Genomic DNA, 25,550 nt, shown 5'->3' with positions numbered 1-25,550 from the left:
CAGGCAATCCTAAAACCCTGAGGGTGGCCACCGCACACATATTTCAGCCTTAAATTCAGGCACTTGCTCGGGAATAAAAGGGAAGGGAAGGGGGAAGCAGGCAGAAGGGAAAGGCAGAATATGAAATAACCTGAGCACTGTCTGTGCCTCTGCAATGGAACAAATCCAAGCCAACTACACTCCTTGTTCAAGTATCAGCAAGATGGGTTGACTTCAGTTTTTATTTACAGGTAGGTATAGCCGTGTTGGTCTGCCGTAGTCAAAACAAAATTAAAAAAATTCCTTCCAGTAGCACCTTAGAGACCAACTAAGTTTGTCATTGCATGCACACAAAAGCTCATACCAATGACAAACTTAGTTGGTCTCTAAGGTGCTACTGGAAGGAATTTTTTTAGTTTCAGTTTTTATTGTTGGACATTTTATTATATTTTTATGTTTTGCTGGAAGCTGTTCAGAGTGGCTGGGGAACAGATAATAAAATTATTAATAATATTATTATGGAAGATCCTGCCTTGGATCCCTGACGTTGGAAAGGGAAAAGGATCCCTTCATGTTGGGAGGGGCAGGAGCTGCAAGAAGCAGTCCACCTTTGGAAAGGCTCCTTGCTCCCTTTCTCATGGGAGGAGGTGACTCTCTTGGCTCTGTGTGGTGAGGTTTCTCAATCCCTCAGGTACTCACTTTAAGTGCTCTCTTTGCATATGAGGAGGCTTGGCAGGAGATCCCTGACACACAGGAATTGTGGGCAGCTGCCCTTTCTTTGCAAGTGCATTGGCAGGCGGCCACAGAATTATTAGAATCATAGGGTTGGAGGGGACCCTCCTGAAATGCAGGAACCTCAACTAAAGCATGGGACGTGGATGGCGCTGTGGTCTAAACCACAGAGCCTAGGACTTGCCAAGTGGAAGGTCGGCGGTTCGAATCCCCGCGACGGGGTAAGCTCCCATTGCTCAGTCCCAGCTCCTGCCAACCTAGCAGTTCAAAAGCACATCAAAATGCAGGTAGATAAATAGTTAGGGAAAGGTAAACGGGAAGGTAAACGGTGTTTCCGTGCACTGCTCTGGTTCGCCAGAAGCGGCTTAGTCATGCTGGCCACATGACCCAGAAGCTGTATGCCGGCTCCCTCGGCCAGTAAAGTGAGATGAGACCCGCAACCCTAGAGTCTGCGACTGGACCTAATGGTCAGGGGTCCCTTTACCTTTACAACTAAAGCATCCATGGCACAGGGCCATGGAAGAGTCCTGGCAGGGAAAGGGTGTGGTAGGCCTTGGAAATGGCCTCTCTGGGGCACACAGAGAAGGAAGTTTCCCTGAGAGGACAGAGCCTCAAAGATGCGCATTCCCAGCATGTTTGCACTTCAGTCTCAGTGATGTCTATCTATGCTGGCTTGGTTAAGGCCGCACAATGGAAGATAGCAGGATCCCCAAGGTGTGCTCTATGGGGAGATGGCTTCAGGCACTAGTCTCACTGGCAGACCAAGTCTGCACTACAAAAATGTCTGCAATCATGACATTAGGCTGGTAACATCCATCATGTGGGAATCCCTTGCAGACAACCACAGTGCCTGGAGACAGACAGGTTGTGTAGCCATAGCCGTGAACAGAGGAGGAATGGCCGTTGGGAGGAGCAGAGAGAGAAGAAACGCCCTGGTGTATCTACAGCAGCATAACCAGACGCCTTCCTCTGCCCTGGCTGCAAGAAAACATGTCTCTCCCGTATTGGTCTCTGCAGCCACAGCAGGTGCTGTGATTCTCCAACTGTTTGACTTCACCCCTGAAGGCACACCCTTCCATTGTCTCTAGAGACAGATGGATGCCAACCATTTCTCATACTTTGCAGTTAATTTCCCTGTCACATTTTTTTGGGTGGGGTGGTGGAATTGGTTTGTTGCTCCAAGTCAAGAGCCCTAAACCTTAGTTGCGGAACCTGAATTTGCCAGTATGGGATTGAATCCCAACCCAAAATAGCGACAATCTGGAATCGGCCCTGCATGACAGGTTCAATTTTGGTATTTATTATTATTATTATTATTATTATTATTATTATTATTATTATTATTATTATTATTATTTGACGATTACAGGGCAACTCTCGCTTCCTGCAACTGCTTTTCAGAAATACGTACTGTGCAGTACTGCTACCTTCGACCGCGGAGGCAAATCAGTCTCCAAAATTGCACGGCCATTGCCATTTGCAAATGACACAAAGACAGCACTGCCCAGTTTCGATCTGGGGTGTAGGAAGGATCCAGATGAACCAGGCAAAAATCTCTGAAGGCAGAATTAAAGAACCTAACGCAGCAGTTTGAGACATTCTCCTACCGCCCTCGTCGCGGCCACCTAAGAGTTAATAGAGCATGGGGAGGTACCATCAGACGCCTAGGGGGGGACGGGTGCAGAGCAGGGGGTTCTGACCTTTTTCCCCAGGGCACAACAACAACAAAAATCTCCACCCGCTTTTTATCCCACTTTATCCCTTACTATTCAGGGCTACTGGGCCCAGTTCCTTCCCTTGCCGCTTCAGAGTGCCCCCCTTCACTGGATATAATGGTTCGTCCTGAGCGGTCGCGGCTCCCTTTGTCTCCGCCGTCCTGGGAAGGAACCATTCTCACAGAGGGGGGAATGGAAATAGAATAATTCGTTTTCCAAGAGCGGCGGTCAAAGTCAAAGCTGTCCCCGCCGCCCGCCGCAGAATAATTTAAGTCAGGGCCATAAGCTGGGAGCAGCGCTGCTCGGCTTTTCCGCGCTGTGAAGAACACGCTTTCGCCTCCTCCTCTCCCGAGGGCAGATGGTACGGTCCCAGATGGTGCTTAGAGGGGTTCCAGTCAGGGGGCGGAGCCTATGCCTCTGCTTTTAACTCGCTCTTTGCCGGAGAGGCGCTCGCAACCCTGGGGAAATGGGGTGGGAGGCTGTGGCCCGCCCTGTGATTTTCAGGGCGAAGGGCGGTATATGTTAGTAAATAACAACAAGAACCACCTCCGTCCTCTCACTCAGTCTGGCTGCTGGTTTCGTATCGGGTGGGCAGCGGGGAGGCGCTCTGCACGTGCTCAGAGGCGTAACCCCCACCCAGTAGGTTCCGGGGCGGAGGGGGCGGGTCCTGAGCGGGTGCCCCGCCTGGGGGCCGGCTCGCCGGCTGCCGCGTCTCCGCCCCGGCCGGGGCTGCCCCTTGTCCCCGTCCGAAGGAAAGCGCCGCCGCCGCCGCCACGACAGCTGTTGCTCCGCCGGCCCGAGGTAAACGGGGGTGCGCGGCAGTGGGGCCAGGCCGGGAGTCCCTGGTGGGGCGGAGCCGCTTTGTGGGGCGCACAGATTTCCGCCCCGACGAGACGGCTTGGAAGGCGCATTGAATTCGGATCGGGGCGCGTCTGTGGTTCTCCCTTGTCCTAGCCTGGAAACCGGCTCCAGCTGCAGGAGGAGGTGGTCCCCCCCTATTTATTTCTCACCACCCCAGCTTCCTATTCGGATAGAATCGGGCCCCGCCTGGTTTGCTTGCCTTGCACCTGCGGGCTCCTGCGTCACGTCGGAACGGCGCCCTGGACGCGCGGGGGGCACCCTGGGGTGCCGACGGGTGCAGCACCCAGTCACCTGGCGAGCGCACTTCTCTTCCGCCGAGCCGGAGTCCAGCAGAGTCCGCCTCCCTGGAGCAGGTGGCAAGGTCAGGGGTTGCCCGATTCTCGTCAGCCCCACACTGCCAAGGATCAGGCAGTCCGGCAGCACTGGAGGGTACCACGTTGGCTACCGCTACGAGGCTCTCAAAGCATCTCCCAGGTCTGAGAAGCCCCGAGCTGGAAGTGGGTGTGGGTCCCCTGACCCTCTGGGTGTCTCCTCCCAATCCGGATTACAGAAAGTGTCCTCCGGCTGAGTTCAGACCCATAAGGCAAAGACCACTGGCCAATCTAGGCTAGTATTGTCTGCACTGACTGGCAGGTGGGAGGACAGTCCCAGTTGCCCCTGGAGATGCCTTTGAGGCTTCAACCAGAGAAGGGCCATAGCTCAGCCGGAGGACATCTGCCTTGCATGCAGAAGGTCCCAAATTCAATCTCCAGGCAGGGCTGGGAGAGTTCTGCTGCTGCCAATCTGCTGCTAGATGGCCTCACTCTGTACTGTATATGGCCGCTTCCTACATTCCTGCATGCAGAGTGGAGGCTGATAATGCTGAGCTGCTTGGGGCTTCTTTCCCCAAAACCATGTGATTTGTTCCTGATAATTTTCGCTTCAAGAGAGCGGTGTCAGCATTTCAGGAGAGAGGCCTTAACTCAGCGGCAGAGCCTGGCTTTGCGTGAAGAAAGTCCCAGGTTTGGTTTCTGGCACCTCCAGTTTAAGGAAAGGGGCGGGGTTGGGAAGGCTCCCTTTCTCCTCTCCTAAAATAACTGGAGAGCTCAGCTGCTGCCAGCCAGAGCATGCAATGCAAGGCTCAGTGGGGAAGTATGCTTCATGAGTGAGGAAGATTTTTCACACTGAGGGCCACATTCCCTTCGGGAATTAAATTTCTATACCGCCCTTCACTCCAAGACCACAGGGCTGTTTACAATATAAAAACACAAAAATACAAACCATAATAGAAGAGTTTTGATTTGATATCCCGCTTTATCACTACCCTAAGGAGTCTCAAAGCGGCTAACAATTTCCTTTCCCTTCCTCCGCCACAACAAACACTCTGTGAGGTGAGTGGGGCTGAGAGACTTCAGAGAAGTGTGACTAGCCCAAGTTCACCCAGCAGCTGCATGTGGAGGAGCGGGGAATCAAACCTGGTTCCCCAGATTACGAGTCCACCGCTCTTAACCACTACACCATGCTGGTATAATACATACCACAATGACATATAAAACCAATAACCTCCCGCACAACTCATATGAACACCTCCGCTCCATGATGTTGCCTGCCTCCCTTTTATTATAGATTAGAAGTTTTCCGTTGGGAATCCCAAAAATGATCCCTAGTATCCTTCAGTCCTTGACTAAAAACCTCATTGGAACCGATGGACCTGACTTCCAAATCAAACAGTGACAACTGTGAGACAAGGACCAAGTGGGACTTTCTACCTTCCTATGTCTTCCTGAGCACACAACCCCCCCCCCCTTGAAATTTGAGGACACCCTTTCCAGCCAGGCAGAAGCACTCCGGGTATGAAGCAAGTTGGGGGTTGGACTAGATGACCCTGGTGTGGCCTCTTCCGACTCTACACTTCCGTGAAGCAGTGCAAAGGAGGGGTTGTGGCCCGAGGAGAGTTCAAGGGGCCATGTTCTGCTCCCAGCCTCAGTTGAAGGCAGTCCCGGCTACCCTTGGATAACAGCCCCAAATTTGCAAGGACCTAAGAAAGGAGGAGCAAGGAACCTTCTCTTGCCTGGGGGTCACAGAGGGTAGGAAGAAACATGCCCCCAGGAGGCGGAGAGGCCCTGTGGCAGGTGGACTGTGGAGATGAAGCCTGGCCGGGGTGCGGTGGGGGGTTTAGGAGAGAGAGAACTCTTGGACTCTGTCCCAGGGTATGGAGGAGGGTCTTCTCTGCTTGTTGTGGGGGTTTTGAGGCTGGGTCCTCGGAAAAGGGCTGTGAGCAGGGGTAGGCAACTTAAGGCCCAACCTAAGGATCCGGCCCAATCGCCTTCTCAATCCGGCCTGCGGACGGTCCGGGAATCAGCGTGTTTTTACATGAGTAGAATGTGTGCTTTTATTTAAAATGCATCTCTGGGTTATTTGTGGGGCATAGGAATTTCTTCATCCCCCCCCCCCCAAAAAATATAGTCGGTCCCCTCCACAAGGTCTGAGGGATGGTGGACCGTCCCACAGCTGAAAAAGGGTGCTGACCCCTGGCTGTGAGCCTTGCCCATATCCTTCGCCTCCAGGACAGGGTGCCCACAGGTAAAGCAACACCAGAAGAGGCGGGTGGGGTGCTCAGAGTGGGCCTTTGTTGAGTTTGGGGCAGGGGGTGAATCTGGGCCTGGGTTCTCTGGGAGTTGGCGCCTGAGCGCTTGCCAGGAGTCTGGAATCCTCCTGACTTTCCACATGTAACTTTTGAAGGGCAAGGGCCACTTGGGGGGGGGGGGTTAGGCTAGGACAGGCAGGGAGCTGGGGAGGAGCCCCCATCCCAGATCGCCTTTGCCGCAGGTAACCCACCTGCTTCTTCATCCCCTGGGTTGGAAGATCCAGGACAACAGATAAAAGGAAATCCTTCTTCAAGCAGCACTCACTGCTACAGGAGGCCACCAACTCGATGGCTTTAAAAGAAGCTTATTGGCCAAACTAATGGAGAAGCAGTTCGAAAGCACGTCAAAATGCAAGTAGATAAATAGGAACCGCTATAGCGGGAAGGTAAATGGCGTATCCATGTGCTGCTCTGGTTTGCCAGAAGCGGCTTTGTCATGCTGGCCACATGACCTGGAAGCTATACGCCGGCTCCCTCGGCCAATAATGTGAGATGAGCGCGCAACCCCAGAGTCAGTCACGACTGGACCTAATGGTCAGGGGTCCCTTTACCTTTACCTTTTAATGGAGAAGTCTATTGATGGCTGCTAGCCAGGATGGCTCTGCTCTCTGCCTCCACAGTCCGAGCGATGCTTCTGAATCCCAGTGGGTGGAAAGTGCAGGAGGGGGAGAATGTTGCCCTTGTGCTCGGATCCTGCTTGCAAGTTTCCCATAATGGGCATCTGGTTGGCCACTGAGAGAAGAGGATGGTGGACTCGAGAGGCCATTGGCCTGATATAGCAGATGCTCTTACAAACTACGTAGGTGTCGGGTGCAACAGATCTCCATGTCTGCTTCCTGTTCGTTATCTGCAAGCATTGGCACAGACTAGCCAGGGCAAGATATTAGGCAGGGCAGTGGCTTTGGGTTAACTCTGGCACAGGAGCGGGTGCTGGCAGGAGGGCACTTTACGTAGGTCCTGGCCTTTGTTCAGGTGTGGTTCCTGCAGTGGGTTGTATTTGAGGACCCTTGGGATTCCTTTCAAGTCTGCAATTCTGTGGTTTGAGGTGTGGCCATGCCTGTCCCTGGGAGTGCCCGGCCTGTAGGGAGACAGGTTTGTCCTGCATGGGAGAGAGGCTCCTATTTGGGCATCACTTCCTTGCATTGCTTCCTTGGTTGAGTACCAGGCATGGAAAATGGGTGGATTTCATACTTTTAGGGTCCAGAGTCAGGCCCTCAGGGGACAGACACCAACTTCTGGGCAGGGAAAGGAATCAAGCTGCAACTTCTCTTTTTAATAAGATGCTAATGCTCTTTCACTGGATTTAGTATACAGTAAATGTGTATTAAATGTGTATTATAAATATACTTTCGTAAAATCCATATTGATGCTATTTTATTTCCTTTGCCTCTTCACCATGTCTATAATTCACATTTCACTTGAATTAAAATTAATTCAAAAATACCTGTTGAATAAAAATTAAAGAGTTTTAAAAACTCCTGGGAAGAGCAGGTGTTATAAGAATTAAACAGCCAAATCTCTCTCCCTGCCCAGAAGTTTCTGGGTTTTTTTTTAATAAAAAAAATATTCAATGGGTTTGCATCTTTTAAAAAATAAGGAGAAGGAAAAGAAGGGAAAACAAAAAATGCAAATTAGGGGCATGGTGAAATACGAGAAAAGAAATTGCATCAACATAGATTTTATGATGTAAAATGTATTTGTTTTCTGTGGTCTGCCTTGCCAACTGCCCGTTCAACACATTGGTCCTGAGAGGCTGCTTTTGGTTAGTACAGCATGAATTTTCTAAAAATGTAATAATTATTGTTATTTTTATATATGTTTTGGTCCTTTACTAATAATGCCAGGGTGGTTTGACATCCAACCCTACCCTGCTTTTTCAAGTGAAATATGGGTCTGTTTGAAATGCCAACATTGTGGCATGAAACCCCAGAGAACATGGGCAGGAGGAGAAGACAGTGCACTCTGCACAAACTCAGAGACCCTCTCTTCCATGGCTATACTTAATGGGTTCCAGGACTTGAGCCCAGAGGTTGCAAACTGGGAGTAAGTCCTAATTTTGAGAGCCACTGGCACAGCTAGCCCTCCCATCCTTCATTCCTTAACTTGTTTTTTTTAAAAAAATGGGTCTCTCTGTGGGTACATGCTGAATTGAAGTAGGTATGAAGTGAGCAGCACTTTGGTCACCTCTTGTAATAAAGCGGCGCTTTCATTTTAAAAGATATCTTAAATTCCTCCCCCACTCTTCCTCCCAAAGGAGCCCAGGGGTGCCAAACCTCTGCAGAGGTCAGAATGAGCAAAGGGGGGCATTAACAGGAGAAGGACCCCTCCCAAAAAAAAAATCGAGGAGAAGCTAACAGCTGGGGGGAAATGGAGAGAAAAGGGGAGGCTGTGGAAAGTGGATAATGAGATCCCCTTCCCCTCTTTCACTTTCATAATGAATTTGGGTCCTCTGCACCTAGCTGCTGCGGGTTTTTAAGGAGCAGAGGCAGAGGAGAGACTTTAGACTATCCCTTTGCTCCCAGGCTTAATCCAACACTTGTGACCCAGATAAAAGCAGGAAGTTGCACTCCTTTAATCCAGCTGCCGGCTGGCTTTGCATTTTGGAGGAGTTGTTGCTCTCCTCCATAATTGCCTGGGCTGACTCACAGCACCTGCCTGCCAGGCAAGCGCTTCCCCACCCCCCCTCTTATTGGGACCTGGCCAAGCCTTTGTCTGAACCATGTGGAGGGCGCCAGGTTGGCAAAGCCTGCTTGAGGGGCATGCGGGGGTGTGTGTGTTTTTCTGTGCAGAGAACTGTCTTCTTCATGCTGCAGTTCTTTGCCAGGATGGGGGGTGGGGAGGAATGACAACGCTGGAAGTTTTGGGACAGATAAAAGGAAGTATTTATTTGTGCAGCAAATAGAGAGTTGGGTTCTCATTCCCGCTCCTCCACATGCAGCTGCTGGGTGACCTTGGGCTAGTCACACTTCTCTGAAGTCTCTCGGCCTCACTCACCTCACAGAGTGTTTGTTGTGGGGGAGGAAGGGAAAGGAGAATGTTAGCCGCTTTGAGACTCCTTTGGGTAGTGATAAAGCGGGGTATCAAATCCAAACTCTTCCTCTCTTCTACATCTATAGTTGGTACGTCTTGACTCTTCCAATTCTTCATGAGTAGTAGCCTCGTAGCAGTTGTGGCATACAGAAAGAATGTACAGTAATGTCCTTTTGGGGGATTTCTCACAGGCATTCGGTTAGTCGCTGTGAGGAGAGGGTGCTGCACTAGACAGGCCTGATCCAGCAAGTCTCTTTTTATATTATTTCTCTCACTGTTCCCTCACGGCGAGAAGTGAGGTTACAGGGAACCAGGCAGAGGGCTTTCTCGGTGGTGGCGCCTGCCCTGTGGAACGCCCTCTCACCAAATGTCAAGGAAATAAACAACTATCTGACTTTCAGAAGACATCTGAAGGCAGCCCTGTTTAGGGAAGTTTTGAATGTCTGATGTTTTATCGTGTTTTTAATCTTCTGTTGGGAGCTGCCCAGAGTGGCTGGAGAAACCCAGCCAGATGGGTGGGGTATAAATATATTATTATTATTATTATTACTACTACTACTACTACTCCTCCTCATGACCTGCAGAAAGGCTGACCGGGCACATCAGGAGGAGAGCGGAGGGTGGCTCCTTGGTTCTAGCCCTCCCCAATTCCCCCCCCCCAGTCCAAATCAAGCACATCTGTGGAGTCTCTTGCCGGCCTTGCAGAGGATGCTAGGGCTCCACCTCTCGCTTCGTGCGCAGGTGCTCTGGGCTGTCCAGGTGTGCTCCTGCGCTTGAGGCCGCATGGGCAGGAAGCATCCTGGAACACGAGGCAACTTGGCCAGATGTAGGTTTGCCTTTGGCTACCAGGGAGACTCCGGGCTGCAAAGTTCCTCCGTGAGGCTGCAGCTGCCTTCACTCTCCTCCTTGTCTCCTTCCCAGGCCTCCGGAGGTTTTTCCTGCTCGTTCTGCCTCTGCCACCGGGAGAAAATGAAGCCCCATGTCACCTACCACCAGGTAAATCCTTGCTTGCCTAAATCGGCTGTGTCCAAAGGGCCGGATCAAACTAAACAGTTGCACCAGCAGGAGCCATGGCAAAGAGTTCCTCAGGACAGTGCACGGGGGGCAGGAGGGAACCTCGTTCTGTTTGATACCCTCAAGAGCTGGGATAGCTCAGTTGGGAGAACGTGAGTCTCTTAATCTCAGAGTCGTGGGTTCAAGCCCCAAGTCAGGCAAGAGATTCCTGCGTTTGCAGGGGGCTGGACTAGATGCCCCTCGGGGTCCCTTCTAACTCTAGTTCTATGATCACCATTCTGGAGACACTTGTCGAAAGGAAGATGCTTTTAGCAGGTGCCGAAAAGAGCACAGAGAAGGCGCCTGCCTGACGTCAAGAGGCAGGGAGTTCCGAAGTGTGCGGTCTGCCACACTAAAAGGTCAAGTTCTTACAAAGGCAGAACAGGGATCATGTTGCAGCTGTGACAGGGACAGTTCTGCCAGTCTCCCCCCTTTCCTCTCACATCTGCTCCGCTGTGATGAATGGGAGCTGGGAGAGCTATTTGCGCAGGCCCCGTTCCCCTTGAGGAGGCAGACTTAAATGTGCGGGAAAGGGGAAGCCAGCTGGGCTTTCTCGCTCTGGCTCCGACGTGGGGCTGGGTGTCCCCAAGGGGGTCACAGATGAGTGCAGTTCGCCTCCCCGTCTGCACACACTGTGGATCCTGAGATCCTGCTGCTTGGAGTTCCCAGGGTGTTTCATGTCTCCGCTTCCTTCCTTTCAGCTGAAGACACTGCACAGCCCTGAGGAGCCCCCACAGACCGAGCAGCCCAGCTTGGCTCCAAAGAAGGTTGGTCTCCTCTTCCTCCCCCACTTCCTTTTTTTTTATAATAATTTTTATTAGTTTTATACAAACAAGACACACAAAACATATAATATAACACTGTCCCTTCAATTTCCCTCCACCCACCCGTCCACTTCTGCCACCAGTAGGACCTGTGGGCATTGAGAATCAAAGGGGGTCCATTGTAGGCTGGGTTTGACCTCCCCCCTCCCCCCTCCCCCCTATCCCCTCCCTGCCACTGAAAGGACAAGGATGGAGGAGCTCTGAGAGTTGGTTTTCCCCCCAGCTTTTTCAAAAAGAAAAACACATTTAAACAAACACACACAACAGTAGGGAAAACATGAATTCCCAAATTCTTATTGTCTTAACATTGTAATTGTGACTTCCTCGATACTCTTCCTCCTGGTTTTCCTAACTTCTCAAACTAATTGTGGCGGGTTTTCTATTCCAATTCAAAATCTTTTTCTTATAATATTGACTCAATCCTCCTCCTTTTCCATGCTGCCCTCCCACAGGCCCCCTTCTGCCACAAGAGGGACCTGTAGGGCACAGCACTTCCAAGGTTCCTTTTTTTGTGTCTGGGTTTCCTTCCACCCCCTCCTCTCCCCTCCGAGCACCCCCTGCCACTGGGTGTCTCCAAGTAAAGAGAGAAGGGTAGGCAGCTCTCTGCCCAGACACCTTTCCTCACAAAAATTAATATTAAACTATAAAATAAAATTCTTTCCTCAGCCATTCTTTTAATTCCCTCCAGAAAACTCAGTTTCCCCCCCCCCCTTAACATCAAATCTCTACACTAAATCTTAACCATATACTTTATTACACTCTCCTTCCCCCCTCCCTATGTCTTTTCCCCCAATTGGTTCAGCATTTCCGTTTACAAGCCAAGATTTCGAAGACCGTCATTCAAAGCCTCCCCCACTTCCAGGGGCTTCCTAGACGGCTTCCTCGTCACTCAGCGGAGGGTGGCAGAGAGCTGCCCCCTTCCCTGTCCACGCGGCTCCACAATCCTGGGTCGCTGAGGTCCAGCTGCCGAATTGCCCTGGAAGTGCCGGACGACCACTTCCATTCCTCTTTTTCCTTCGCAGGACTTCCGCTGGATCCTCGTGGTGGCCATCCTCTCGACGATGCTGGCGACCGCCCTCCTTTTCCACATGCTCATCCTCCCCTTTCGTGGTCCGACCTCGGCAGGGAAGGCGGCGGCTGCCGGGCCCTACCTGGGCAACAGGTGCAAGGATCCCTGCAGGTGAGGGCTCTGCCTGCGGTGAGGTTGTTCTGGGCCTCTTCTTGGCACAGTTCCTGCCCTTGGAAGGGGTTATAATAAATCAATTCAATTTTTATAATGCCATATGCCAGGCATCCTCAAACTTCGGCCCTCCAGATGTTTTGGATTACAGTTCCCATCATCCCTGACCACTGGTCCTGTTAGCTAGGGATCATGGGAGTTGTAGGCCAAAACATCTGGAGGGCTGCAGTTTGGGGATGCCTGCCCTATGCCCATAGATCTCAGGGCAGTTCACAACATAGAATGACAATATGAAAAACAGAAAAGACATAATAAAAATTTAAACAAAGCGTGAGCTGCTTCTCCGCTGAGACTGTGACTTACGGAATAAATGCTCTTCTTTTTCCGTAACATTTTTATTAAATTTTCAACAAAAATAACAAAAATGAAAAACACACAATAACAAATGCAATAACAGCCACAAACAAAGAAAAATATACACAAAAACAAGATCAAATTCATAAAATGGGATTCTCCGAATCCTGTGACTTCCCTCCCCCACCCCACCCCTGGTTCCTCAAATTTTCTTTTCAGCTCCGTATCATTTCTACTCCAAATGATTACTATTTACCTCAGATTTCCTGTACTATTTCTAAAATTACAAGTGTTTTTTTTTAAAAAATCCTGCCAGTGTATTAACCTGTACATAATAAACATTTCCCATTCATTTTTAAATTCCTTGTCATCTTGATTTCTGAGCTTTCCAGTTAGCTTCGCCATTTCAGCCTAGTCCATTAACTTGGTTTGCCAGTCTTCTTTGGTCGGGACGGCTTCCTCTTTCCAGATTAAATGCTGTTCAGCTCACTGAGATTTATAGCTGAGGGACAGGGCAGCGCATGGGGGCCATGTGGAAATCTCTGGATGCCGGGATGGCGATAAGCACAATTCATTTTCAGCTTGACAACCTTGCAAAAGGAAAAAGGTGCCTAGACATTGACTTGTGGCAACTGTAATCTAGGTTTTAAGGTGCCGTTTGGCGAATAGCTTACGTACCTGAGTTTCTAACCCTGCCTCTAATAATAAAGCATAGAGAAAGTTCAGACTGGCACACACAGGGTCCTCCAGACCAACCAGTCTGCAGCCCAGGGAAACTTGCAAGGGAAGAGGATGTCTTGCGCCCCCCTCACTCTTGCAAAAGCTGCCCTTCCTCTCTTCCTCCTCCTCCTCTTCCTCAGGAGCGTCCTGGTGGAGAGCATCCCCGAGGGGCTGACGTACGACGACAACAGCACCCTTAACCCTTCCATCTTCGATGCCTGGAAGACCCTCCTGGGAGACGCCAGCCGCAGCGTGGACATTGCCTCTTTTTACTGGACCCTGAGCAACAAGGACACTCGCACCCAGGACCCCTCGGCCGGCCAGGTGGAGAGCTCTCTCCGGAAACGGTCTCAGTCAAGGGCCCTCGTGACTCAGGGGCCCTCGTGGCTCAGGGGTTCGGTCCCCGGGGGCATCTCCAGGTGGGGCTGGGAAGGGCAGCCCACCTGACACGCTGGAGAGGCGCTGCTGCTGCCAGTTGGTGCAGGCAATCCTGAGCGAGGTGGAGCACTCTGTACCAGCTGCTTCCCTTGCTGCAGAATGGTTTTCCTCCAGCAAGCCTGCTCAGGGGTTACAAATGCCCAGGGGTTACAAATGGGAATTTGGAGTCTACCCACCACATTCCCTACTTCCAACAAGAAAAGTACCCCTTGGTTGATCAACCCAGCCAGCCCTCTGGCTGCTGCAGCGGTTTTCTTGGGGGTGAAGCTAAACCATCCATTCTCGTGTGTAAAACAAAGCAGAAATGGGATCCGTAGTATTTTATGTACCTATCGCATTTCTAGCCCACCTTTTTTTCTCCACGGAGCTAGCATGGTCCTCCTCCTCCTCCTCTTCCTCATTTAATCTTCCCAGTGACCCTGCGAGGTAGGCCCAGGCTGAGGGTCAGCAACCGGCCCAAGGTCGCCCAGTAAGATTCATGGCTGTGTGTGGGGGGGGGGATTTGAACCTTGGTCTCCCAGGTCCTGCTCCAACACTCTCCCAGGTTCAATACTCCCAACAGCCCTGTGAGGTAGGCTAGGCCGAGAGGCAGAGACTGGCCCCCAAGGTCACCCAGGGAGTAGGGGATTTGGACCCTGGTCTCTCCCAGGGCCTAGTCTCCCAGGGCCTAGTCTACACCAGTGTGGTGTAGTGGTTAAGAGTGGTAGACTCATAATCTGGTGAACCGGGTTCGATTCCCCGCTCCTCCACATGCAGCTGCTGGGTGACCTTGGGCTAGTCACACTTCTCTGAAGTCTCTCAGCCTCACTCACCTTACAGGGTGTTTGTTGTGGGAGAGGAAGGGAAAGGAGATTGTTAGCCGCTTTGAGACGCCTTTGGGTAGTGATAAAGGGGATATCAAATCCAAACTCCTCCTCCTCCTCCTCCTCCTCCTCCTCCTCCTCTACTACTACTACACCACACTGCCTGTTGGTGTGTCTGAAAAGGTGGCTGCCTGCCTGTGCCAAGATGTGCAGCAGTGAAGGTGCTCTGCACCCGGCAGAAACCTGCTTGCAAACAGGCGTCTAATTGCCTGGGCTGGCGGCACCCCCTTCAGCCTCTGTGCCTGTCAAAGGGCCCTTTGAGGAAAGCAAAACATCCGTTTTTCGCATGTTGGTCATGGCCTGAGCCTGCGGGTGTGTTGGAGAGGCAGGCGCCTTTGTTAAAACTCAAGAGCAGAATTCACGCCTGTCCTGGGCTGTGTGAGAAGCTCTAAACCCCAGAGCCTCCCAAGTTGCAGAGGCAGCCGAGACCTTTAGCGGCGGGATGATCTGAAAAAGGCAGCTCCAAACAGAAATGCAGTGTTGCAAATTATTACATTGGGGGGACAGCGGCGGTTCAGTGGTTAGAGCAACCTGCTTTGCGGGGCAGCCAGCATGGTGCCGTGGTTAGAGGGCTGGACTGGGACCCAGGAGAGACCAGGGTTTGAATTCCCGCCCCATAGCCATCCAGCTCACTGGATGTCCCGGCCTACCTCACAGGGTCGTTGTGGGGCTTCAGTAAGGAAGAGGAGGAGAGCCATGGACGCCGCCTGGAGCTCTTTGGAGAAGAAGGTGGAATATAAAAGTAATAAACGTGGTAGATGACAGGTTCAGCCCCCTGGGGGCAACTGGGAAAGGCTCCCCATCCCTAAACCCTGGGGAGCTGCTGCCAGCCAGTGAGGACAGTACTGAGCTAGATGGGCATGTCCCATAGCTCTGCCCAAGGCAGTGTATTTTGCTTTGATGAGCATCGAACCCAAAGCCTCCCTGTGGGGTCTGGCTTGCTAGAGATTTGGCTAGTGGCTGCCTGGCTCTGTCGTCAGCAGGTGAACAAAATGGGTAGCCCCCCCCCTCCCACCCCTAATGCACTAGCCAACCTGAGTTCTAAGATGCCCAGTCCTGGCTTGCAGCCTCAAAATAGTTGCAAACTAAGAGGATTTAGCAGCCTCTGGCTGGCTGAGGGGCATGTTTCTGAAGAGCTCAGCTTCCCGCTTCCCCATTTGGGTGGGTAATGTGCAAATTCAAGATGTTCTTCTCCCCCCACCCCCAGTTTTTCCCAAGATGCCTCTATCCCACCCCAACATAGAATCAAAGAGTTGGAAGGGACTGCCAGTCGAAGGGCTCACCCAACCAATTTGAAAGGGTTAATCGGCGGGACGGATCCTGCACCTGGGAATGGGATGGCCTGTCCAGGAAGGGCCCTGTTCACCTGGCCCGGATTGTGGCCGCTGACGGACCCCTCCCTTTTCCCACAGGGGGAGGAAATCCTAGCAGCACTGAGGAAGGTGCCCGGCAGAGGTGTCACCCTGCGGATAGCCGTTAATCCTCCTTCTTCCCGTATGCCATGCTCTGACCTGCAACTGTTGGAGGAGAGTGGTGAGAAAGAGAGCGTCCTCACGGATTTTAGCGCAGGGGGGTGGGCGTCTCCTCTCTGCACCCCCCCCAAAAGAGACAGCCAAAATAATAATAATAATAATAATAATTTTATTATTTATACCCCAGCCACTCTGGGCGCCTCCCAACAAAATATTAAAAATACAATAAAACATCAGACATTCAAAACTTCCCTAAACAGGGCTGCCTTCAGATGTCTTCTAAAAGTCAGATAGTAGTTTATTTCCTTGGCATCTGGTTTTAATGAGGGTTTTAATGCAGCTTCAAAGGGGTGTGTGTGTGAAATTCAGAAAGGAGGGAAAGGAAGTCAATAAGAAAAGGTGTAACAAAACAAAACAACAAAACAAAAGATAGATGTTTGGAGTTATGTAATGATTGGGAAGATTTAATCTAGAAGCAAAAGGCTTTGAATTCAGGGGCTGTTTCGCTTAGAAGAAAAGGAAAAGGAAAGATGACAGAGATGGGTAAAATTATGTAAGAGACTCCCCCCCTCACTCGTAATACTAGAACAAGGAGCCCTCCCATAGAAGGGGTTTTCTCTTGCAAGAGATTCAGGCCAGACCTACTGAAAGGGCTCAGTTACTATTGGTTGCTTGCAGTATCAGAGAAGCAGGTCCTCGCCCCAAGGAGCTTACATTCTAAAACAGGTATAGGCAACCTTGGATCTCCAGATGTTTTGGAACTACAACTCCCACGATCCCTAGCTAACAGGGCCAGTGATCAGGGATCATGGGAGTTGTAGTTCCAAAACATCTGGAGAGCCAAGGTTGCCTATGTATTGCGGGCGAGGCTGTATAAGGTGCTGAGAACTAAACTTCTCCCAAACTTGTTCCCAAACTTCTCCAGGTGCCCAGATCCGCAAAGTCGACTTCCCCCAGCTGACCGGTGGGGTCTTGCACACCAAGTTCTGGATTGTGGACCAGCAGCACATCTTCCTCGGCAGTGCGAATATGGACTGGCGTGCTCTCACCCAGGTGATGCTTGCGACCCTCCAGGAGGGCCTTTGTGGGGCAGGGCACCCCCGTCCTGGCCTGTGGGGCTGGGGCCAGGGTTATTCTCTTTACGGGATGGTTGGGACCTGGCCTGATAGTTTCCGTGGTCACCTGCTAGAGGGAGTCCTCTGGCCACCTCCCACATCTGAAGTGGGGGCTCAGGGGTTCCCCTCGGCTGCAGCAGCACCCCAGTTCCGGAATGGCTTCCTCAAGAAGGGAGAGAGGGAGGCCCACCTGGTGCCAACATGGTTCGCCTTCAGGGTGCAGGGGAAATTCTCTTCACTCACCTGGGCATTAGGCAATCATACGAGCAGCTGCTTTTAGTAAATAAAAATAAAATAAAATAAAATCAAACAAATAAAATAAAATCAAACAAATAAATTTTTTGTGTGTGTTTATGCTGTTGTGAACCCGCCTCCTATCAAATCCAGCAAGGTGAACGGTGGCATCTTGGCATTTTTAAGTCAGCCTTTGCCAACCTGGCACCCTCCACATGTTGTTGGGCTGCAGCTGCCATCCTTCCCAGCCAGGATCACTGTGCTGCTTCCAAACCTTGGCGTCCTACGGCTTTGCTGCAGATACTGTATAGTCAAAAGGAGCAGCTCGCAGTCAAGCTGTGGAACTCCCCGCCACAGGAGGCAGTGATGGCCACCAACTTAGATGGCTTTAAAAGAGGAATAGACAAATTCATGGAAGAGGAGAGGGCTCTTGATGGCTCCTTGCCAGGATGGCTCTGCTCTGACTCTGCAGTCGGACGCAGCAATGCTTCTGAATGCCAGGTGCTGGAAACCACAGGAAGGGAGAGTTTCTCTTCTATTTTAATCCTGCTTGTGTGTTTCCCATCGGGGCATCTTGTTGACCCCTGAGAGAACAGGATGCTGTACTACTTAAACCATTGGCCTGGCCCAGCAGGCCATTCCTATGTTCTTATGGAACCTCCAGGCCTAGAGGCAGTCTATCTCAATTCCTCAGTTCTTAGGGGCATTTGGCCACTGGGAGGCCAGACTAGATGGGGGCTTTTTGGGTCTGATCCAGCAGCCAGGCTCTTCTTACCTGCTTATTAGGGCACGAGGTTGCTGAAGGCTGCTTGAGTCAAGGTGGGACTACTACCCTCTGGGGCTGATTTCAGGATCTAAGGGGTGTTTCTCCCCTTAGATCCTGCAGCCTGTACCTACTGCGCCTGGGCTCTATCCTGCGGCCTCATGCTAACTTCTCCCTTTCTCGGCCCCCAGGTTAAGGAGCTGGGCATGGCTGTCTACAACTGCAGCTGCCTGGCCCAGGACTTGGGGAAGATGTTTGAGGCCTACTGGGCCCTGGGTCTGCCCAACGCCACCATCCCGTCGCCCTGGCCGGCCAATTACTCCACCCCCTACAACAAGGAGACCCCTCTGGAGCTGGAGCTGAATGGCACGGAGGCCGGAGTCTATTTCTCGGTGAGATGGGAGGGCAAGGAGCCCCTCTGCTCAAGACCCCCTGCTCGTCTCTGTTGGCATTCTTGATGCTCAGGTGCCTGGGGCTGACTCAGGGGTTTTCTTTAATTCTTTGGTTCCATAAAACAATTTTTTCTTATTTCTGAGAAACTGACATATATTGGGTTGTAGCTAAACCTATGGATTCTGCCTCCATTTGCTGGCCATTTGTTCCTTACCCAACAGGAAAGTCACAGGGTGGCAAGTCACCAATGAAATGCGGCTTTATTTGGCGTTCATAACACTTGGCTCACGCTCGTTCTGTATCAGGTCGGCTTTTGCCGTAGCGAATAATTCAGTAATTCAGTGCGTGGTCTCTAAAAAAATGTACTTTGTTTCACGAGGTAATGGCATTGGCCCCTGGTTAGGTTTTTCGGTGCCTTCCTCCCTTTATTTCATATTTCCTCCTGGATTGTTACTCATGGGTAGGCAAACTAAGGCCCGGGGGCCGGATGCGGCCCAATTGCCTTCTAAATCCGGCCCGCGGACAGTCCGGGAATCAGTAGAATGAGTAGAATGTGTGCTTTTATTGAAAATGCATCTCTGGGTTATTTGTGGGGCGTAGGAATTCGTACATTCTCTCCCCCCCCTCCGAAAATATAGTCCAGCCCCCCACAAGGCCTGAGGGACGGTGGACTGGCCCCCTGCTGAAAAAGTTTGCTGACCCCTGCGTTTTACTCCATAGCAAAGTCCTGAAGATTCAATAAAAAATTAAAAACCTCATTCTGAAAAACCCCTGCCCACCCTACCTTTGCTCAGGATGTCAACCGTGCGCCTGACTTTTGGGTGTCTGTCCTTCTCCTCCTTTCCTGAGTCTCTTCCCCCTCTGCCTGCCTCCAGAGCGCCCCCCCTGCGCTGTGTGCCACAGGGCGGACGGAGGACCTCCAGTCCCTGGTGAGCATCGTGGATGACGCCGATGAGTTTGTTCACATTGAGGTGATGAGCTACCTGCCCACCATGGAGTTCTCGCACCCCAAGAGGTAAGTGTGCAGGTGATGGGGCCGGGGGGGGGGCAGCTCTTCTCCCTCCCCTCCCTTGGCTATGGGAAGGATAAGCTTCTTGGTTTAAGCACTGGCTGGGAATTCATTGCAGAGGCTCCTGCTGGTGCAACAGGGTTTCACCTTCCGCCTGCCTCCCCCAAATCCGCTCTGGAGGAGAGCCAGCATGTGGGGAGGCCATTCCGCCTGGCAAGCAGAAATGAACCGTACAGTTAGGTGTCCAGAACTGGCCCCAAAGCCACCCAGCTCCATCTGCCACCCCATGGACATTTCTGGCCCCATAGCGTTTCTGTATTTTTATTTATACTTTTCAAGTTCATACATTTGATTAGTTTTACAATCAATTTAATATTTCAGACTTCCTTCCTCCCTCTTTCTAGGGTTCCTTAAAGTTATTTATTAATATCTTCTGCATATCCAATTACATTTAATTTGCTCATTTAATTATCTACTTTAAATATATACAGTCGTGCCTCGCAAGACGAAATTAATTCGTTCCGCGAGTCGCTTCGTCTTGCGATAACTTCATCTTGCGAAGCGCGGTTTGCCGCAGCAAAAAAAAAAACCCGCAAAAAAATTCATCTTGCGAAGCACGACCATAGAAAACTTCGCCTTGTGAGTCACCAAACACATCACAAAACGCTTTCGTCTTGCGAGCTTTTTGTTGCGCGAGGCATTTGACTTGCGAGGTACCACTGTACTCCTATGAAACTGCAGGTTATTACAATAATCCTGCTAAAGTTTTTATCTGTTTGCAATTTATCTGTAAAGATTCAGTAAACCATTTCCATTATTTTATAAAAAGTTTGTTACCTTGATTTCTTATTCTTCTGGTAAGTTTCGCCATTTCTGCATATTCCATAAGGGTTTTTTTTTTTTGCATCCATTCTTCCTTGGCTGGGACTTCTGCTTCTCTCCATTTTGGGATGAGCAGCATTCTTGCTGCTGTAGTAGCATACCTAAATAAATTTCTATACATTTTATGTAGTTCTGCCCCAAAAAATCCCAAAAGAAAAGCTGCTGGTTTTTTTAAATAAAAGTTATTTTGAAAATCCTTTTCAATTCAGTGTATTACATTTCCCAGTAAGCTTTAACCTTACTACGAGACCACCACACATGATAAAAAGAACTTTATTTCTCTTTAATTTCCAACATTTGTTCGATTTAGATTTATACATTTTTGCCAATTTACTCGGTGTTAGATACCAACGATATATCATTTTCATATAAATTTCTCTCAGACTATGTTGTTGTTTAGTTGTTTAGTCGTGTCTGAGTCTTCGTGACCCCATGGACCAGAGCACTCCTGTCTTCCACTGCCTCCTGCAGTTTGGTCAGACTCATGTTGGTGGCTTCGAGAACACTGTCCAACCATCTTGTGCTCTCAATCTTCCCCAGCATCAGGGTCTTTTCCAGGGAGTCTTCTCATGAGGTGGCCAAAGTATTGGAGTCTCAGCTTCAGGATTTGTCCTTCCAGTGAGCACTCAGGGCTGATTTCTTTAAGAATGGATAGGTTTGATCTTCTTGCAGTCCGTGGGACTCTCAAGAGTCTCCTCCAGCACCATAATTCAAAAGCATCAATTCTTCGGCGATCAGCCTTCTTTATGGTCCAGCTCTCACTTCCATACATCACTACTGGGAAAACCATAGCTTTAACTATACGGACCTTTGTTGGCAAGGTGATGTCTCTGCTTTTTAAGATGCTGTCTAGGTTTGTCATTGCTTTTCTCCCAAGAAGCAGGTGCCTTCTAATTTTGTGACTGCTGTCACCATCTGCAGTGATCATGGAACCCAAGAAAGTAAAATCTCTCACTGCCTCCATTTCTTCCCCTTCTATTTGCCAGGAGGTGATGAGACCAGTGGCCATGATCTTAGGTTTTTTTTTTATGATGAGCTTCAGACCATATTTTGTGCTCTCCTCTTTCACCCTCATTAAAATGTTCTTTAATTCCTCCTCACTTTCTGCCATCAAGGTTGTGTCATCTGCATTTCTGAGGTTGTTGATATTTCTTCCGGCATTTTTAATTCCGGCTTGGGATTCATCCAGTGACAAGGCAGTGATCCATGAAGGAGTCACAGACTATAACAGGCTGTAAATTTTATATCCATATTCCACAATCGTTCCCGTGCTTCATATCTACATTATATCCAATATCTAAACCGCAGAGCCTAGGGCTTGCCGATCAGAAGGTCAGCGGTTCGAATCCCTGCGACGGGGTGAGCTCCCGTTGCTCGGTCCCAGCTCCTGCCAACCTAGCAGTTCGAAAGCACGTCAAAGTGCAAGTAGATAAATAGGTACCGCTCTAACGGGAAGGTAAACGGCGTTTCCGTGCACTGCTCTGGTTTGCTAGAAGCGGCTTAGCCATGGTGGTCACATGACCTGGAAGCTGTCTGCGGACAAACGCCGGTTCCCTCGGCCTATAGAGCGAGATGAGCGCCGTAACCCCAGAGTGGTCCACGACTGGACCTAACGGTCAGGGGTACCTTTATCTTTATTACCCAGCGCATCACTGAAGATTTTACTTGCTTAAGTTAAAAACCCCATGGACATTTATGGCCCCATAGCACCTCTCAACGTCCAGCTCATGCTGTCCCCGTTCAAGGGTGCTAGAGCGGGTGGCGGGCAGCTCTACATCAGAGGTGGCAATGCAGGATGTGGCCCCAATGCTCTTGTTTCCTTCTTCCCGCGCAGGTTCTGGCCAGTGATTGATGATCACTTGCGGAAGGCGGCTTACGAGAGGAGAGTCCGTGTGCGGCTCCTGGTCGGATGCTGGAGGCACTCCAAGGCCAACATGTTCCCCTTCCTGCGCTCCCTGGCTGCCATGCACGACAACCGCACCCACTACAACATGGAAGTGGTGAGGACACCCCCGATGCCTGGGATGCGGCTCCCTGGAGAGCCATTTCCGCTCGCCTCCCAGCTGGCTCCTGTGCGTGCCAAGCACCCTCACCTCTTCCACCTCTTTCTCCCCTTCTCTCCTCTGCCAGAGGCTCTTTGTGGTCCCAGCCAACGAGACGCAGGCCAGGATCCCCTACGCCAGAGTCAACCACAGCAAGTTCATGGTGACAGACAAGGTGGCTTATATTGGTGAGTAGTTTGAGGGGCGGGGGCAGTCATAAAGGGGAGGCCAGTTGAGGCAGAAAGCTGGCCGGGGACTAGCAGGGCCGAAAACTGGCCAGCAGTGGGAGAAGGAGAGAAGCAGCCCAGGGGGAGAACATAAGAGAGACAACGGAGTTCATTTGAGGCCCACCTCGTCCAGATGCCTTTTGGGGAAACTCGGAAACAGGATCCGAGCCCAACAGCTCTCTCCCCTCCCATGGTTTCCAGCAACTGTTGTTCACGAGCAGTGCTGCGCCCCACTGGCTAGGAGCCATCGATAACCCTCTCCACCTCCAGGAATTTGTGCCATCCCCTTTTAAAGCCATCCAAGTGAGTGGCCATCTCTGCCTCCTGTGGGAGAGAGTTCCACAGTTTCACTCCGTGCTGCTCGAAGGAGGACTTTCTGTTTTTATCAGTGCTGAATCTCCCAACCTTCAGCTTCAGGGTTTGTCCACAAGTTCTATTGTAAGGAAGACAAAACGCCTCTCTCGCCACTTTCTCCCTGCCATGCATCTTTTTTTTAATAAACCTTTATCACATTGCCTCTTCCTCGCCTTTTCCCTAAACTGAAAAGCTCCAAGCGCAGCACCCTTTCCTCATTGGGGAGCTGCTTCACCCCCTCGATCATTCGGGCAGCCCTTTCCCAACTCTGCAATATCCATTTTGAGACCAGGCGACTAGAACCGTAGTTGAGTAGCTGTCGATAGGCTCCTTCTCCACCACGTATTTGCCTGGCCCACCTGGTCCAGCACTCTCTTCTCACAGTGGCGAAACAATTGCTTGTGGGAAACCAGCAAGCAGGATTCGAACACAGAGCTCTCTCCCCTCCTGTGGCTTCCAGCAACTGGGATTCAGAAGCACGGCTGCCTCCCACTGCAAATGCCATTGTCATCAAGCTTTGCTGCAGAACGCAGGACTCTTAAGCGTTTATTTTCCTTCCTTTCCGGCAGGAACGTCCAACTGGTCCGGGGACTACTTCCTCCACACGGCGGGGTCCGCACTAGTGGTGAACCAGAGCCATGTGGGCGCTGGGGAGCAGCCCACGGTGCGGGATCGGCTGCAGGCGGTGTTTGAGCGGGACTGGAACTCCAAATACAGCCAGGAGCTGAGCTTGCCGGGCCAGTGGGAGCAGCTCTGCGGCACTTACTAGCCAAAGGGACACCCCCCCGCGCCTGTTCCCAGCTGGAGAGGGGCTTTGAGTACCAGCCCCCATTGGAGGCCGGTGGAGGGACTTCCCCAGAGGCAGGGGGTCTCCCTGGGGAACCTTGCGGGACCCCTGCTCTCCAGCCGAGTGAACTAGGGGGTACCCAAGGCCTCCTGGGGGCAAATGTTTGGGCTAAGAGAAGAGTGCCTTTCCTCTTCTAAACTCCTGCAAGGGAACATTCCAGCCTGACTGAGGGATTGGGGGTGGGTGGGGAGGGCCAGGGTTTGCCATGCGCAAACGACCAAGTGACGTGCAAAGGAGCTTTTGGCGCATGCAAAATTGCCCCGACTGGGTAAAAAGTCACTGTTTCGAACTGGGAAGCAAAAGGTTTTTTTGCGTCGGTGGGAGGATAGATGTAGAGAAGAGGGTGTTTAGCAGTTAGGGGGAAAGGGTACGTAGGTTTAAGGAGAAGAAAACGGAAAAGGCTTCCTGGCCAAAGAGATCCCTCGAGGAGGAATCCCCTCCTCCTGTTAAGCAGAAGTGTGGAGAATTGCAGGAGTGGAGATGCTGTAGTAGGCGATGTGCCACTCAGAAGCTCCCAAGTCGGGTGGGACCTGTCTGAACCTGTGGAGAGCCTCTGCCAGTCAGTGTAGGCTGTGCTGAGCTAGATGGGCCAAGCAGTCCAACTTGGCACTCCCTGTTCTGCCTTGTTTCTCTGCCATGAATGCCTTTCGGAGAGCAGCACGCACCCCAAGGGCAACTAACCAGCTTCTGTTGCTGCTGAAACCGCTACTGTCCTTTCTTGACCAGTGGCTCTTAGGCACTCTGTACTCAAAGAGTGCTGGTGATGAGAACCGTAGGCTCATAGAGGTGGAAGGGATACCCAAGGGTTGTCTAGTCCAACCCCCTGCTGCAATACAGGAATCCTAGCTGAAGCATCCCTGGCAGGTGACCATCCAACCATCCCGGTTTCTGAGGAAGGAGATTCCACCCCCTTCTGAGGGACACCGCTCCACTGCCAAACAACTCTTGCTGTCAGAAAGTTCTTCCTGGTGTTTAGTCGGAATCTCTCTTCTTGTACCTTGAAGCCATGGGTTCAAGTTCTGCCCTCCAGAGCAGGAGAAAACTGGCCTGCTCCATCTCCTATGGCAGCCCAATTTAACCCATCTGGCTCAGCAAAGAGCAGTAAAGGAAGAGCAGCTACCTCTGTCCTCTTGAACCAAAAGAGCTGGGTCAAGTGTCAAATGCTGAGATGGGTCTTCCTTTGTCATAATCCAGGCTAGGAGCATCGGCAGCTTATAGAGAGAACCTTCCAGGCCCATATATTCTGGTAGGGATGGATTCATATCCTTTTCTCCCAGGTCAAACATTTATTGCCATCAACACGAAGTGGGGAGTCCTAGAAGTGTAGTTAGAAGGGACCCCAAGGGTCCTCTAGTCCAACCCCAGACTCCCTGCGCCCTCTGGGTGTGATTTCAAGGGCATTATTCTCCCACTGTCTCTGTGGAGGGATCCATCCTGCACGGGGTTTTGACATGCGGTTTAGGGACTGTCAACCCGGCAATGGGGTGGTAGCCTGGATTTTTGCTGTCTTCAGTATAGACCTTTGGTCAATTAAAGGATAATTTTCCAATTTGCTGTGGTCTCGTGATTGCTGTGTGACCGGCTGGAAGGCAGAGGGCACACACAACGCTGCTGCCATTGTGCTCATGAATAATAATAATAATATATTTTGCATGACCTGCTGGCAAATGCTTCCTGCGGTAGTAATTTCCCCTATACTGTATTGCATGGCCAGGGGGAGTTGAGGGAGTTGCTCTCTCCACTCCAATGCAATGCACTCCCACCCCTGTTGCAGATTAGGATGGGGGGGGGGGGCTTCAGCTGGTGGTGGTTTGGTCTGGGGGTCGGATCCTCCCCC

General features: G+C 51.1%; 1 protein-coding gene across 2 annotated transcripts; it reads left to right on the top strand.

The window, feature by feature from the left end:
* Positions 1 to 2,974: 2,974 nt before the first annotated feature.
* On the top strand, positions 2,975 to 25,257 carry PLD3 (phospholipase D family member 3). Of its 2 annotated transcripts, none has more exons than XM_035119500.2 (12): positions 2,975 to 3,227; positions 9,865 to 9,939; positions 10,698 to 10,763; positions 11,843 to 12,000; positions 13,215 to 13,398; positions 15,788 to 15,908; positions 16,773 to 16,900; positions 18,151 to 18,351; positions 19,228 to 19,367; positions 22,078 to 22,243; positions 22,374 to 22,473; positions 23,436 to 25,254. In XM_035119500.2, exons 2-12 carry the CDS (start codon positions 9,913 to 9,915, stop codon positions 23,633 to 23,635), a joined length of 1,491 nt encoding a protein of 496 aa, XP_034975391.2. In that variant the 5' UTR covers positions 2,975 to 3,227; positions 9,865 to 9,912; the 3' UTR covers positions 23,636 to 25,254. The 2 variants fall into 2 exon arrangements, with proteins under 2 accessions (XP_034975391.2, XP_034975395.2); XM_035119504.2 differs by lacking the exon at positions 2,975 to 3,227 and adding an exon at positions 3,236 to 3,648 and having other exon boundaries at positions 23,436 to 25,257.
* The last annotated feature ends 293 nt before the right edge of the window (positions 25,258 to 25,550 follow it).

Source organism: Zootoca vivipara, chromosome 6 (assembly GCF_963506605.1).
Source record: "Zootoca vivipara chromosome 6, rZooViv1.1, whole genome shotgun sequence".
In the NCBI taxonomy this organism is placed as follows: domain Eukaryota; kingdom Metazoa; phylum Chordata; class Lepidosauria; order Squamata; family Lacertidae; genus Zootoca; species Zootoca vivipara.
Note: the sequence above shows the minus strand (reverse complement) of the source record. Positions and strands in the feature narration are given on the sequence as shown.

Coding starts and splice junctions, on each gene's coding strand:
- PLD3 (XM_035119504.2), top strand. CDS start 9,913: ATGAAGCCCCATGTCACCTACCACCAG. Junction 9,940..10,697: donor CCCATGTCACCTACCACCAG/GTAAATCCTTGC, acceptor CCTTCCTTTCAG/CTGAAGACACTGCACAGCCC. Junction 12,001..13,214: donor AGGTGCAAGGATCCCTGCAG/GTGAGGGCTCTG, acceptor CCTCTTCCTCAG/GAGCGTCCTGGTGGAGAGCA.